Below are 16,127 nucleotides of genomic sequence, written 5' to 3'. Positions count from 1 at the left end.
CTGCTAATGCGACTCATTTCTCATCCGTACCTCTCCCTGCCCCCCCCCACCGTGCCCCCCACAGACACGTTCGCCAGCAAGGTGGCGGCCATCCAGGACCAGTACGCAGACGCTTCGATCGGCAACGTGACGGGCAGCAACGGCGTCAACGTGTTCCTGGGCATCGGTCTGGCGTGGTCCGTGGCGGCCATCTACTGGTGGACGCAGGGCGAGAAGTTCCGCGTCGAAGCGGGCACGCTCGCCTTCTCCGTCACGCTCTTCACCATCTTTGCCTTCATCACCGTCGCCGTGCTCATGTACCGGCGCCAGCCCAGCATCGGCGGGGAGCTGGGGGGCCCGCGTGGCTCCAAGCTGCTCACCAGCCTGCTCTTCTTCTCGCTGTGGCTCATCTATATCATCATCTCGGGCCTCGAGGCCTACTGCCACATCTCCGTCGTTTGAACAAAGCGGCGGCGGCGGCAGCGAAAAGTGAAACCGGCCCTTCTGACGACAGTATTCCCCATCACGACGCAACAGGGCTCTGACGATCTGACGCCGGCGAGAGGCTTTTTACACGCAGGGACGCTCTACCAGGCTGCGACCGCTCGCATGAACAGAGGGTGAAAATGCGGACGATGAGTTAACGGCTCGACGCTGAAACCACCGTCCGCAGCTGCATGAACGACTGGACTGGAGCGTCCGATGGAAGTGGCGGCCCCTGCGTGCGGGGGTTCCGGCGCCTTCCCGTCCGTCGCCCCCCTCGCGCCCATCTGCATGAGTAGCGCGTATTGTTTTACGGGCAACCGACTCTTTTTCTATGTTTTATATTTTTCTGAGTGCGGAGGTGGAGGGTGGGGAGGGTGAGGGGCGGGGTGGGGGGGGAGACGTGTTGGGGGTAATATAGGTGGCTCTGAATGCTCGTCTCGTGTGTCCCGTATGCTGCTGAATTTCCATCGTTTTACCCGAAACGGTTCTTGTATATTTTGATTAAGGAAAAAGAAGAAAAAAAGGAAACACTGTAGAGGCATTTAGTCAGTAAATTATTGCGAGTTCGAGAAGGCACCTGCATGAAGACGCGGCATGCCGTTATGTATTTAGCGCTGTCTCCCCGCGCGGCGTTCCTTCGCATCTCGTTTTAAACACAAGCCTCGTCAAAGTCCATCCCCGTTGCACTCCCACGTCCGAATCTGACCGATGTTCGCGTGTGACAAGGATGTTGGCTGGGGGATTGGGGGGGAGGCGGGGGGCACACTCCTCTTTATTCGGCCCGGCCACCAGCCCCCCTTCTCAACTCTCAATGGTTCCCACCTCCATGCGTTGCCGTTTCAAATAGTGAGACGTAGCAAAGTTTGCAGGCCATGTAACTGCCCCAGGGCTCATAGGCTGGAGGGGCCCAATTGCAGGGCTACAAACATGGGGGGTAAATTGGACTAGGTGGGTGGGGGGTGGGGGAGGAAGGGGGGAAGGGGGCGTTTAATTCCTGAGCCCATGCCACCAGGGATTTAAAATGCATTTATTTATTTAACTACCCCTCTTCCGCCTCCCAGAAACCTGCTCCCCACACGTAGACCTCCCGAGGCTCGCACCCACGCAAGAGGAGGCTTTGTAGGGCGGGCTTCGTGCATCGGGCACTTGACTACGCCAACGCCCAGCCGCGGGGGGGGGGGGGGGGAGCGGGTGGTGGCGAGATGAGGCAGAGAGTCCAGTTCCCTGCAACGCGAGAGACATAGTCGTGTCACGGCGTCTTGCAGCCATGGAGCAAATGTGTGGGATGCATCTCTACGAGGACTTTGTGTTTTAGCGCCCAGGCGGTCTGTTTGGAGGCCACGCGGAGACGGACCGTAGGTGACAGACGGGTTGCCAGGACAGAGATCATACGCGGCGTGCATCGACCGAGATGGCGGCACTTCAGATGAAGAGAAGTGTTGGACAGATGTGCGCTTTTAATTGACACTGACAGGAAGAGGAGCACGTGGATCGAAGAATATATTATGAAATAGAGGCATGATATTGACCGCTGAGGCGAGTAAGTGGGCTGGGGCTGGATGCTTCACGAGAAGGGATGATGGGCGATGGATGAGACCCGTGTTTGAATTACAGCCAAAGGAGAGAACGCACCACGCAGTGCTGGTGTCAAAATGTTTGGGACAAAGTTAGGACCGAGCAGATGGGATAAAACAAGTAAAGCTATTACTAAAGCAAAGTTTCACGAGTTTTGAAAAGTGGGCTTAAAGTCAAGGTGTTTTAGTTGAAAGTGGACCTACATGCAAAGAAAGATTACAAAAAAAATAAAAAAATAAATTCCGGGAGGAGAGAACATTCATTCGCGATGGGGAAAAAATGTGGACAGGGCCACAAAATGTTCCGACTTGGCAATTCCACCACGGCAGAGAGTCGTCCTCGATGCTCCGTCCCTGTGCGGACTCGTACAGTGGGCGAGACGAAGCGCCTGGCGCAGACACGAGGACGCCGACCCGTCCGTCCCGTTCCGTACCTCGCGCCATGTCTCGTCGAGCGGCCCTTCCCCGGGATGCCGCAGTACGGGAACTGCGCATTCCACACACGGCAGATTCAAGTCCGCCGCCACCCCTATTCGTGGGTAGAGCCTCAGTGGTGGGAAGGGTCAGCAGGTGGACATTCACCGGTGGTGGAACGTTGAGCCGCTGCGTCATTGGCCCGAGCACTGAATTACATTTCTCATCTACCACTTCAGGCCAGGGCTTAATTTCTCACCGTATATTTTCCGGGTCGCTGGTAGACCAGGAAGATGGCATATATATATATATATACTGGACGTGGTGTGCCGGATGCAGAAATAATGATCCAGGTTGCCGACCTGACCCGGACAGACCCGGCTACAATTAAGCCCTGCATGCAAGCGGTGTACACCTCTTGTTTTACCACAGCTTCAAATCACCTGCTTATTAGATTTTTTTCCCTCGTTTTAATTTTAGTTGGGATTCCCCCCCCCCCCCCCCCCCATTAAGTGCGGACGTTCCACAGACTATTACGTGCGACGCGAACAAGGCCCGCTTACCACGCCAGCCGTGTAAGACCGACCAGCGGACGCCGGCGGTCAACGTGCGATTAAAGAAGTTTTGGGGGGATCAGCGCAGATTCCCAGATCCAAGAGTTCAGACGTCCACGATCGCTGCGGGAGCGGAGTGGCTCCGCGGAGCGCGACGAGCAAACGTCGTCTGCACCTTGTGCCACCGCTCCGCCGTGCGAGGCTCGCGCGCTCTCGCGCACCGCCAACGGCAGCTCACTCACTCGCCAACTCGTTCGTTCAGAGGCAGTCCACCAAACGCGAGTCAGTTTAAACTTTGTGCATTATTTACACATTGTCGTGAGCATGAACAATTCCCATACGTGTGAGCGCGAGAGCCACCCTAAGAGACCAATCCTCGTCACGTCCCGTAGGAATGCACCATGCATGTGCGGGTCGACCCGTGTGGTGCTGGCGTGCGTGCGTGTGGGTCCGTGAGGACTGCAGTCCACTCGGCTGTGTGATATAAAAGCCATGGGAGGGGGGCATGTGCGTTACACGTGGGAGTGTGGGCGTTGGAAATCATTTTTCTCAGGGATGTTACTTTATTTATGTTGTTGTTGCTGTTGTTGTGGCCACCACCGTTATTGTTGTTGTTGTTGATGTCTCTCGAGGTCTCTGCCAGCTCCCCCCCCCCATCTCGTCCCGTTTGATCCATCGCGTCCCCACATCCATCGTCAGTGTCACTCGGGTCTGCGCGGGAGGGGGGGTGGGTGGGTTGGGGGGAGAAAAACATGTATTAAATTAATGAATTAGAAATATATATTCAGTATATATAAACATACGTATATATATATATAATAACAGATACATGTATATACGTACATACCTATAAATACACGCGCACGTCTGAGCGTGGCCGCAGGACAACTACGACTGTCGCTGTGTGCGTGTGTTGGGGGTCGTGGGGGGCGGTCGTCGTCGTGGATTTGACCCCCGACCCCAGACCCCCTTCCCGCCGCCGCCCCCCAGTGCGTGTCGATACCTGGGACCGCGCGAGCGTTTGTCCTGTCTCTCGTCCGAGTGGAAAGCGTTGTCGTTTTTAAAATAATAACAAGAACTTTGAACGCAAATCCCTCGACACAGCGGCGCCGCGGAACAGGGGAACGGCCTGCGTCCGGCGGCGAAGAAGCATGTCTACCGAGGCGACCGAGTTTTCACTTTGTATCGGAGCATTTCCTGGGAGTCCACGTGTATTATTATTATTCTCTTATTGACTGTTGTTGTTGTCGAATTGTGTGAAAATAAGCTCCTGGTTGCACAGACTGTATTTATTGGGTGTGTGAATCTGTCACTGCTCGGCTTCCCAGGGTCATTTGTCAGGGTGTGGATTTTAAGGCATTGCAGCTCTTCTTGACTCCCCCTGGAGCCGGGGTCCCCCGTTTGCCGCAGTATTTCCCCTCGCTGGGTGTTTCCAACGAGGAGCAGGATGAGGTGCACCACTGGTCAAGCGAGCGTTGAGTGATTTATCGAAAGAATGGGAGCTTCCGCCCAGCGGTGTAGTGGTCGGCCACAACCGGACTTGCAATTCAGAGGACATAGGGTCGAAACAATGGTGCAAGTTTCTAAATCCACCACTCCCCCTCCAAACTCCTCTCCGCCTCTGCCCACCCAGCAGTATAAAAGTGTTTCCCCACAGTTAGTCGATCAGCCGGTCACGTGTGATTTTCATGGCTCTATATATGTTAAAAACTATATACAGTGTGTTTTTGCTAAAACATGGGCCCAGTTTCAAAGCAGTATATTTCACGATGGCAACATGTTACAATTACACAGAAAGTTACAAACGGTTTAATGAGTTATCAAGGTTTACGAACCATTTTATAAATGCTCTATGTGACCGCCACCTGCTGTACGGACAACATCGAGACGATAGTTGAATTCGTCCCAAACGCCTCTCAAAGTGTCTTCTTCCACTGAAGTCCCCGCTGCCGTGATTCTGTTTTTGAGGTCATCCAGATTAGTGTCGGTACCAACGAGGAATGCTCTTTGACATTGGCAGATCAATGCCACAACGCCGGTGAAACACGCGCTGCACCGCAATTACGGATTCAGTCTTGCTGAACTTCAGAACGCAAAACGCCTTGTGTTGCGGGGTCGCCATCTTGCGAATGACTGAGGCTAGGGGCTGTTTGTGCGCTGGGAGAGGCATCGAGCGGTGATCATTTGAAACTATATGCCCCGCCCTCTCTATGCCCCGCCCTTTCAAGTGGTAAGAGTTTCATTCATGGGCGGTTCGTGGTTGCAGAGAAATAGCGATTTCAAATCGGGTCCATCTTTTTCAAACACCCTGTATATTCAATGTATTAAGGATGTATAAATATTTGTCTTGATATTGAGTGCGTTTTTTTCAATTCAAGGTCCTGTCAATATGTTGTTCCGTCTGATCGATTTAGATCCCCAAAGCCCTTTCTACACAGGCAAACTTCGCTTGTCGATGCAAACGAGCCTACTCGGAACCCTATCGAGTAACCTTTGCACTGCCGATCGGCTTGCCCTGCCACGATGTCAGTACCACGGTTGCCCAGAGGTTCCTGGAGGCCGGGTTAGATGCCACATGGGCGGGGGGGGGGGGGGCCTTATTCCTTAGCAACAAAAGAAACAGGTCCCTTTTGGGGGTCCTGTTAAGTGGGCGAATTACCCCCCCCCCACCCCCCTTCTTTCCCCTTCCCAACAGCGCTCCCCTCCGTAAACTCTGGGCGGCCCTCATCGAGACTGATTTCACAAGGCACCTAACAACGGCACCAGGGTGGAGTCGTCGGTCGCGTTGGGTTACAATGCACGCGTGCCATCTGCTCTCAGATCACCCCCCCACTGCGTGGCACACTCGGTCTGCGACCGAGAACCCAGATCTGCAGAAGGCACCAAACGAAGCAGAAACAAACAGAAATTTCACCTTTTTTTGTACAGCGGATTTGGAGGAAGAGGAGGAGGGAAGTATTTAAATCGACCGTGTGACAGGAAACGTTCAGAGTCTTCTGTTGGGCAAGCGGTTTTGATCAGTGAAAAAAACCGCGACCACTCCATTCAATTACGTTCGCTCCCACGAGTCACGGTCCACACTTAGGGTTGTTTAAGGGCCACCGGTGAACCGGTAACCGTTTTCATAATCGGTCACCGGTTCCGGAAGGTCATGAACCGCTAACCGTTGTCATTGGAATGTGGGTAATGAATGCACCGATTTGGCACACGTGTGCGTACAAACAGCACCGCAGCCTAAGTCACCGCCTGGTGCATTCGCCCTTCGTTTCTCCAGTTTTCAAGGTAAAGGTGCAGCCCCTGAAATTGCTTTCTTCTGGCAAGAGGCTATTTGGTCTACGACTCTACTCTCAACCGGTTGTCTTGGAAGAGATGGCCGTACCCCCACACTTTACCCCACCGCACATCCACTGCGGCGAACCCGTTTCTACTGCTGGATGACGGGAGGTGGGCGGGTGGGTGGAGATTTGAGAAACCCTGCACCAATGGTTCGACTGCCGCGCCGAGAGATAGATTCGAACCGGCGACTTCTGGATGGCAACTTCCAATGTGCTGCTACCGACCGTTACATCGCTAAATGCACGGCAAAATCGGTAACCGGTTTTAACCGGTTTTAACCGGTTTCTACCCCCCCCCCCTCCTCACATGCGGTTACCGGTTATGCAACAAAACAAATTTTAACAACCCTATTTTAAACCGAGCCCAGCGGTGCCACTCGCTGATTTCTGTGCCACCAACTTATTGGTATAACTCTTAAGCATATGAGTACAAATATCGGTGGTCTCGCCGAATTGAACAATGGGAAGGCTGTGGTGAGTGGGGAAGGCTGTGGTGGGTGGGGAAGGCTGTGGTGGGTGGGGAAGGCTGTGGTGGGTGGGGAAGGCTGTGGTGGGTGGGGAAGGCTGTGGTAGGTGAGGAAGGCTGGGATGAGGGCGGAGGCTGTGGTGAGTGGGGAAGGCTGTGGTAGGTGAGGAAGGCTATGGTGGGTGGGGAACGCTGTGGTGGGTGGGGAAGGCTGGGATGAGGGCGGAGGCTGTGGTGGGTGAGTGAGGAAGGCAGTGGTGGGCGGGGAACGCTGTGGTGAGTGGGGAAGGCTGTGGTGGGTGGGGAAGGCTGTGGTGGGTGGGTGAGTGGGGAAGGCTGGGATGAGGGCGGAGGCTGTGGTGGGTGGGTGAGTGAGGAAGGCTGTGGTGGGCGGGGAACGCTGTGGTGAGTGGGGAAGGCTGTGGTGGGTGGGTGAGTGGGGAAGGCTGGGATGAGGGAGTAGGCTGTGGTGGGTGGGTGAGTGAGGAACGCTGTGGTGGGCGGGGAACGCTGTGGTGGATGGGGAAGGCTGTGGTGGGTGGGTGAGTGGGGAAGGCTGGGATGAGGGAGTAGGCTGTGGTGGGTGGGTGAGCGGGCAAAGCGGTGGTAAAAAAAAAATGCCAGGCTGTGAGGTTAAAGTTTCTTTCGTGTTCCTGTCGATCCACTCACAACCCTGACGACCTCGACTGCCACACCGATGATGTCCAACACCGCGCACGAATTTAACAAAGCGCTCGAATCGGAACCAATGAACCCCTGAACCCTGCGAGAAAACCCGAACGCCGTGAAATATTGAATCCTACAAACACCCTAAGACCCTGACCCTTGAACCCCGGGAGACCCCCTCGCGTCGCGATCTCGGCTGTGTCACGGAGTGCGAGTCGCGGCTGTGTGAACCCTTTCCCCCATTAAACTGAACCCCCCACCCCATCTCCCCCGCCGAAACCAGACCTCGAGTCTCCCCATTTCATCCCGGCCGCTGGCTCGCTCGCCACACACTCACCGCCACCCAACTCCTATCTCTCTCTCTCTCGCTCACCCACACATTGCCTCGGTATCCTGACGAGACCTCCTCACGCTCGCCTCGTAATCACGACGACTTGCCGCCCCTTCGCTTCGCTGGTCTCGCTCTCACCTGGTCTCGCTACCTCCAGTTCCACCACGCTCATCACAGGCAGAACCAAGGAATATTAATTCCTGCCGGTCACGGAAGTTTTCAGTCAAACTTGAACCGCCTCTACGGGGAGGGTTTCCACGTAGCCATAAGACCCTTTGAACAAACTCCGAGGAAAGAAAGCTCATCTGATCGAGTCACATTTCTTAAGAGATGCCCGACTCTAAGGTAACAGAGCCTTTTTCCCATCCAAGGACAGGTGTATTGCAGTAACTCTGAAACTTGCAAGCGAAAATCAGACCGCGACGTGATATTCATTGCATCAATTCGTGTGCATTTTGTAAGGCCGCGGTGACGCGGACTTATTGCATTTTAAGGTTATAATCCCTTGTTCATGATGACGTCCTTTTTACTTCGATGTCTCAACAGCGTCACAGAGATCACGTGATGACGTGAGGGTTCTGCCTTTGTAGTGAGGGTTGTGAGTTGACGCCGAGGAGAGGGGAGGAGGCGCCTCGCCCCCCCCATGTGGAGTGACGTCAGCCGCTAATTAATATTAATGGTGAAGGGGTGTCCATTTGGAGGACGTCACCTTATAATGATTATTAATGAAGGGGGCTGTTCGATGTGGAGTTACGCCACCTGCTCATTATTATTAATGAGGGGGGTGTCCATGTGGAGTTACGTCACCTGCTCATGATTATTAATGAGAGGGGGGGTCCATGTGGAGTGACGTCACAATGCTCATTATTATTAACGATGGGGGAGGGTGCTACATGTGGAGTGACGTTACCTGTTCATGATTATTAATGAGGGGGGCTTATCGACGTGGAGTGACGTCACGAGCGATGCACAGATATTCTTGGCTCATTATGGTCGGTAATAATAATGGAGGGGGGGGTGTCCATTTGGAGGACGTCACCTGCTCATGAATATCAATGAGGGGGGCTGGTCGATATGGAGTGACGTCACGAGCGTTAAGGACATTCCTGGGTGATTACAGGTGGTATACCGACCTCATGTACACTGACTTCTGCTGCCATCACATCTTCCAATGCCACAGAATGTTTAAAGCGTAAAAACCTATTACTATATTTTGCCACTGGTAAATGAGGTCTCATAGTGTAAATGCTTACCCCGAGCTCTCAATACTCTGATAGTGCGCTGTTTTTTGAGTTGTACGCCTTTTGGCGTCATCTGCTCCAACGCAAGTGGAGACTAGGCTCTAAGAAAAGCTGTCTCGGGTGTGGACCAATCAACTTCAAGGACAGTGCATATCATTATCAGAGTTGTTTCTTTTTTTTCATTTTGACTGCTTGTGTTGTAGTTATTGCAAACATGATGCCTTGTATAAAGGTGTCAGTTTTTGTACCAGTTGAAAGGGTAAAAACCTATCACCAAAGAATGTTGTTCAGGGCTAGCTTGCCCCTGATCTCAGAGAGAATTAGACTGCTCCGTACTGAACTAGATCATGTGGACAAGACACTCTTGAAATCACATTTAACATTGACATAAAAAAATGTTTACATCTGATGGGGAAGATGTAGATAACATTACTGCTTTATCAGCCGCTACAATGTCAACTAAATGTAAAGATAACTCGATTTCCAAGTTTAACCTCCTTTCCAAGAAGAAACCATGTGTTAAAAAGTTAGACGTTGACAAGGTTGTTATTAATCTGAATAATAGCCCAATTTCCGATGGTCTAAAGTCGGTTTTGGCTAAAGGGTTGAACTTCGCAGTCACCCCCAAACACATACCAGTGGATGATATTATTGCCCAGGTCGATGTAGCTCTTAAGAGTTTGGGACACATCGCTGCAGACGTGACAAGATCTGAAATCGCTGCAATCCTCAAAAGCGCTAAGATACCAGCCAGCAACACCAGCAAGGGCAATGCCACAGTCATCATGGACAAAAACCTGTACAATAACAAAATTCAGGACCTACTTAATGATGGTAGCTACACAAAAATTTAAAGAGATCCCACCAACAGCCTCGTTACAAAAACGAACATTATAATCACTGATTCAGCTTCATTAATTGAACAGACCAAACGGTTTTCCTTAAAACCTCCTGCTGCTAGACCACCCAAACTATATGGCTTACCAAAAATCCATAAAGAAGGTACACCCCTTCGTCCCTCATCATCTCCACCATTGGCTCACCCACCTACAAACTGCCCGGTATCTGTCTGAGACCTTGCAGCCGTTCACTGATAAGACCACCTCTTCTGTTCCTAACTCAACTTACCTGGTATCGCCAATTAAAGACATCTCAATGCCCCCAGGTGATTTGCTCGTTAGTTGCGATGTAGTTTATTTGTTCACCAAAGTCCCTGTGCCTGATACTATTGCAATCATTGAAAATGTGGTCCAACAAGGACTGAATGCTGATTTATCAGCCCTGGTGAGACATTGCCTAACCAATACATACTTCACCTGGAATGGAACATTCTGCAAACAAACTAAAAGCACCCCAATGGGTTCTCCCTTATCTCCGGTTGTAGCCAACATTTTCATGGAAAAATTTGAGACAGACGCCATCCAAGCATCCACACTACGCCCGTCCTTGTGGAAGAGGTACGTGGATGACACGTTTGTCATCTGGCCACATGGTCGACCAGCTCTGAACCAATTCCTCAACCACATCAATTCCATACACCCAGCCATCAAATTCGCCATGGAAGTAGAAAAGGATGGCATGTTACCATTCTTGGATGTCCTAATCAAAAAGAGACCAGATGGCTCAATGAGCTATTCTGTCGACAGGAAAGTAACCCACACTGACGCCTACCTAAAACCTGATTCCCACCACCATCCATTCCAGAAGAATTCCCTCATAAAAACGCTACACCATAGAGCTCAATGTATCTCCGACCATGAACACCTAACCAGTAAACTCAAACACGTACACCAAGCTCTTAAGGCGAATGGATGTTCTGACTACACAATCTGCAAATCCATCACCCCAACCGTAGAAAAGGAGCCATCTGAGGATCCAATCAAAACTATCACCTTGCCATACATAGGGATAACCAAAAATATTTCCAAAATCATGAACAAACACAAGATCCAGATCCGATTTAACACAGTATATAAAATCCATGATCTGATCCCATCTATGAAGGACAAGATTCCTGACATGCAATATCCTGGCGTTTACAAACTAAGCTGTATCTGCGGCAGCAGTTACATTGAGGATACTAAGCGACATGTCTCGGACCGTGTTTGTGAGCATAAGGCAGATTTGAAACACGGTAAGACCAATACTTCTGCCGTGGCTGATCATTATTTTAATGCAGCTGGCTCACACGAAATTGATTTCTCTAAGACGATGGTACTTTGCAAGCCTACTGGCTATCAACAAAGATTCGTTCATGAAGCTATCCATATATACAGACACAATTTCAACCGAGAGGATGGTTATAAGCTCAGCAATCATTGGAAAGATGTCATCAACCACTTTGGGTCATGACTTGATTTGTGTTTTCTTGTCAACCTCCACCATCAGCAATGTGGGTGTGTGGAGCGAGGTGCAAATGATTGCCTGGCGGCCCTTTTATTGGTGTAGACCTGCTGCGTTGACGTTGTTTTCTCCAACATTAACATCAGCTGCCCCGCCCATGCTTCTGACACACTTGGGCTATGCCCATCTCTAAACCTTTATAAACAGCTTGCCTTTAGAGGCTAACCCCCCTTTTCTTGATGACGACCGCTTGTGTTGCGATCGAAACGTAATGGGTTTTTTATTCTTATTTTATTTTTATTACTGAAAGAACCAGAATAAGTCTACATTATAGACTGTCAGTGCACTCACTCAGGTTAAGAACCAGGCTACAGTCTACATCCGTGTTTTTTTTATTTTCATTATTTGTATTCACTTAATTTTTATTGTTATATCTATGTGACTTTACCGAAAGAACAAAAGAATAGGTGGGAGGGGAGAAGAGGTGTTGGTTGGGGGGGGGGGCCCAATTGTTGGGAGCCTAATTAAATTCGCCTTCGTGATAGGACCTGGTCATCTCCAGGCAGACGGAATTAACCGGAGCCATGTGGCCCAGGCCGGGCCTGAGTTAATTAGCTCGAGTGAATGAGCGCTGAAGAGCCACAGAGAAGCCCAATCAGTCTGGAAACCCTGGGGGGGGGGGGGGAGGTCTCTGCTGCACAACCTCGTTACTAATCGGCGTGAATAATAATATAAGCACCATCAATAATGGTGATGACAGTCATCAGCGTTCAAACAGCGCCGCATTCCTTCGATTATAAGACTCACTCTGACCCTGGATTTAAACGCGAAAGTTTCAGGTACGTCTTATAATCCGGTAGTGTGTGGGGGGGGGGGGTCAGGCTTGGTGCTGGCCACCCACAGTCTCGTGTACCGTTTCGGCCTTAATAGGTGCTCGCTAACAGTACTTGTCCCAACGCTCAGTTAAGGATATACGGGGGATCTTTGTCTTTGTGTGGGGGTGGCCAGATCTGTAGAACTTATTTCCCGGATAGTTTTTTGTAGTAATGCGCAGAGTACGGCAATCGAATTATCATAGAGATCTCATCAGGCACTCGCATGTAAGAAATCGACCGCTGCACGCGCTAACGGCTTGTTTTTTTTTTACGCAGCACGACTTGTCAACAAAAAAAACCTCTCAGTTTATAACCAAGCCCCTTCATTAAGGCAGCGCGCGCAGAGTACGATCGGTACGCGGTTGCCTATACGACGGTTGCCTATACAACGGTTGCCTATACAACGGTGGCATACGACGGTTGCCTATGCAACGGTTGCCTATACGACGGTTGCCTACACAACGGTGGCATACAACTGTTGCCTATACAACGGTTGCCTATGCAACGGTTGCCTATACGACGGTTGCCTACACAACGGTGGCACACAACGGTTGCCTATGTGACGGTTGCCTATACGACGGTTGCCTATACGACGGTTGCCTACACAACGGTGGCATACAACGGTTGCTTACACAACGGTTGCCTACACAACGGTTGCCTATACAACGGTTGCCTACACAACGGTGGCATACAACGGTTGCCTACACGGCGGTTGCCTATACAACAGTTGCCTATACGACGGTCGCGATGATAACAAAAATTCTACGCCGTCAATAAGACAAACTCTCCGTAAAAAAAAGGAAAACAACAACATTAGGCGGACGTTTCGGGCACTTGAACCTTCTTCAAAGCAAATAGAGAGATCGTGATATAATATCTCTATTGTTTTTCAAACTCCGCTCTGTGTCTGTGAATGTAAATAGACGGCGCTGTTTGTCACTTGTGCCCATCGGTTTTCCAGAGCCGTGTCATCAAGCGGCCCGTTCAGTTTGCCTGCGTGGACAAATGGAGCTTGGTTGTGACTGGTCCAGGATTCGTCGGGCGACGGACTAACACATTTAGAATGTTTACGTGGAGACACATTGCAGTGATGTTCATAATTGAGTTTACCCATGAAGCTCCACGCACAACAACGAATAATGGGTGTGTCGACGTCTCTGCAATGAATATGGGCCATTGTTTGAAACGTCGCCGATATATATTTAGGCCGGGTTATTGACTAATTTGTTCAGTTATTTGTGTTGCATGAAAACCAGTTTACTCATCCGTCTACCGCTCAGCTCCCTCCCCCGACCCCCCCCCCGCACCCCTAAGGTCTATTACAATTTGCAATTACATCGCTCACAGAAATAGCACACAGGCCATTAGGTAGAGCACAACCCGGTCGGCCAGGCCACTAAGGGAGCCTCTGCCGCGTGCTGGAGCATCTGGAGCGCACCGAGGAACGCCGCGTGGGCAATCGGGGGCATCAGCAACCCCCGAGGAGCAAGCGTAGGGGCCCCAAGCAGCTCAAGGCACCCCCGAGGTACGATTCGGGTGCATCAAATATCAGCTCGAATTCAGACGCTGGAATAAAACATCACTTATTGGCAATACGCGTGGAACATTGGGCCAACGTTGATCCCAGCGGTTCCAACCACATGCCAACTGTTGCCGCAACGTTAGCATGTTGTCTATTGACGAGAACACGAGATGCCACGCGTGGACAACCCGTGGCAGACTGCCACCTCCGTCTGTAAAGGCAGTGGCAGGTGCAGTGTGGGATACGGGGCTCAGACGAAGACCTTTCCACACGAGCGTTAAGTCATGAACCCTGATGGGTAAGGTGACCAGGGCGCGGACACTGGCTGTGTAAGTGGATGCACGATAATTAAGTTGCTCACTCGAACCGCTTACACCACCGCTTCCCCAGGGAGACGAGTGCCAAATGCACCGAGCTACCGGTCCGGCGACATGAGTTCGATTCCTGCTCACGAGCGATAACAGTGGCGAATATTTGAACCGGTACAACGCCTCCTGTAGGTTGATTCAGCCGTAAATGGGTTTCTAGTGCGGTGTGTAAACATCAGCATTGGGGAGACAAAGGCGGCCGGCCGGGCGTTGTATTGCCCCCCCCCCCCATTCATGCAGTACTGGCTCTAATATGTGCTCAATAACACGCTAACAGCACTTGCCCCAACCAACAAAATCTTTGTTATGTTTTCACAATTTTGCTCAGTGTCCTGTCGACATCACGAGATGAGGAGTATTTGGAACTCTCACAGAGCCGTGTATCACCTCGGTGTGTTAGAGAATGGTCCGTGGAAGCAGCTATTATAGAACTACGTCTGTGAACCCTTCAAGAAACACGTCCATTTAAAAAGCGTGTCGATATGGAAGTAATAAATAATGTTTGTGGCGTTACAATCCAAATTAGTGCATGGGTGGCCATAAATGTTGCCCGTTTTACAAATACTTGTGGGGGCCGGGGGGGGTTTGAGAATACAGACGATATTTGTCAAACATTCACAATGACAAGAATCTACCAATATTTCCTGTGAATGTACACACTGGTATCTTGTGCAGCGTGGCGATAGATCCGAACATTTCGAGTGGGTTTGCATTGCCACCTGCAGTCGAGAAGAGGAATTTCTACACACTCAAAAAACACCGGCCGATACGGCGGATTCGATTCCGGGCCACATATCAATTCAATAATCAGCGTAGCGGCCTCTAGCGGTTGGCAGTCACGTGAGCCCATTTCGTGCACCGTGTTATGATGAAAACGCATCTATTCTGATGCTCGCCATTTCACATCAATTAGCTGCGTGGGCAAACATGTCCACAACGTTGGCTCAACGTTGGGTCAACGTTGTCCAGCGGTTGGAACCGTCACACCAACGTTGACCCAACGTTCCACGTGTACTCGGTGCCTCGCCCTTGATCAAGGACCGGTGCGTGTCGCACGAACGCTCCCGACGTGCCGCCGCCACTTTCTCACGGGGGCTGCGATGCCACGATCCATCATCCGCGCATCACCTGATCTCATCGCTCCATCTCCTTTCGGGCACGTAAACCCCCCTTTGGCTTCCATTCCATCACCAAGTCGCATCCCTAGGCCATCAACGTCCCTTCCGGCACGTGTCCTGCCCAAACCCATTTGTTTTACCCTGTAACGGTCGATGTTGATTGATGCACGTGTGTGCTTGTGTGTACGTGCTCGCTAACAGCACTCTGCATAACGGTTATGCGGGGAATCTTTGTACGTGTGTGCGTGCCTGTGTTGGCAGAGTGTGGGGCCCAGGTAGTGCACCGGCCAGTCATCTCATGGCACCTGGGTCTGTCCCGTCACCTCCTGCCTGCGGGCGTTCGACACTTCACGTGGCCTTAACGTGAACATAGCCTGGCACAAGCGCTGTGGTGACGTCACCGCCACTTAGTGGCGAATGGCGGTTGTTACTGTGTGGTCTGCTCGGCCACGGTCATTCCCTCCCTTCTCTACGCTTGCGAAACATGGACACCTCTAATGGAACATCTTCGCCGGTTAGAAACATTTAGGCTGGCCTGCCTACGATCTATCCTGGGTTTAACCAGGCTGGATTGTGTGAGGAGCTCACAAATCCTTGAAAGATCTGGGCAAAGTCCCATCGGTGAGCTCCTCCGGCAGGCAAGGCTGCGTTGGCTGGGTCATGCAGCCCGCATGCCCAGCCACCGCATGCCTAAACAGCTTTTGTTCGGCCGGATCGAGGAAGCTAAAAGGGCGCGGCACGGGCTAGAGAAGAGATGGAGTGATGTGGTACAGGAGGACGTGGAGCTGAGTGGACTTGCCGATGACTGGTACCAGCGGTGTAAAGATCGGCCTCTGCGGAGGAGGCTCGTGAAGG

The 16,127-nt window shown here is 51.4% G+C and overlaps 1 protein-coding gene and 1 long non-coding RNA gene across 4 annotated transcripts in view; one reads left to right on the top strand and one right to left on the bottom strand.

Annotated features, from left to right (window-relative positions):
- Positions 1–6,860, top strand: part of LOC133352743 (sodium/calcium exchanger 1-like) — a 109,839-nt gene extending 102,979 nt beyond the window's left edge. For all 3 annotated transcript variants that reach the window (XM_061568591.1, XM_061568592.1, XM_061568589.1), the window contains one exon: positions 65–6,860. In XM_061568591.1, the coding sequence (XP_061424575.1) occupies positions 65–441 (377 nt within the window). In that variant the 3' untranslated portion in view covers positions 442–6,860. The remainder of the gene's footprint in view (positions 1–64) is intronic.
- On the bottom strand, positions 2,390–15,381 carry LOC133352768 (uncharacterized). Its single transcript, XR_009756300.1, has 3 exons — positions 15,283–15,381; positions 3,608–3,718; positions 2,390–2,526 (listed from the first exon to the last, which is right to left on the bottom strand). It is a non-coding gene; the product is annotated as an uncharacterized LOC133352768 (long non-coding RNA).
- Between the last annotated feature and the right edge of the window lie 746 nt (positions 15,382–16,127).

The sequence above is a fragment of the Lethenteron reissneri genome, chromosome 41, assembly GCF_015708825.2.
Source record: "Lethenteron reissneri isolate LAM-NWPU_2019-01 chromosome 41, ASM1570882v1, whole genome shotgun sequence".
Taxonomy (NCBI): domain Eukaryota; kingdom Metazoa; phylum Chordata; class Hyperoartia; order Petromyzontiformes; family Petromyzontidae; genus Lethenteron; species Lethenteron reissneri.
The sequence above is the reverse complement of the archived record's forward strand: the minus strand, read 5'-3'. Positions and strand labels throughout refer to the sequence as shown.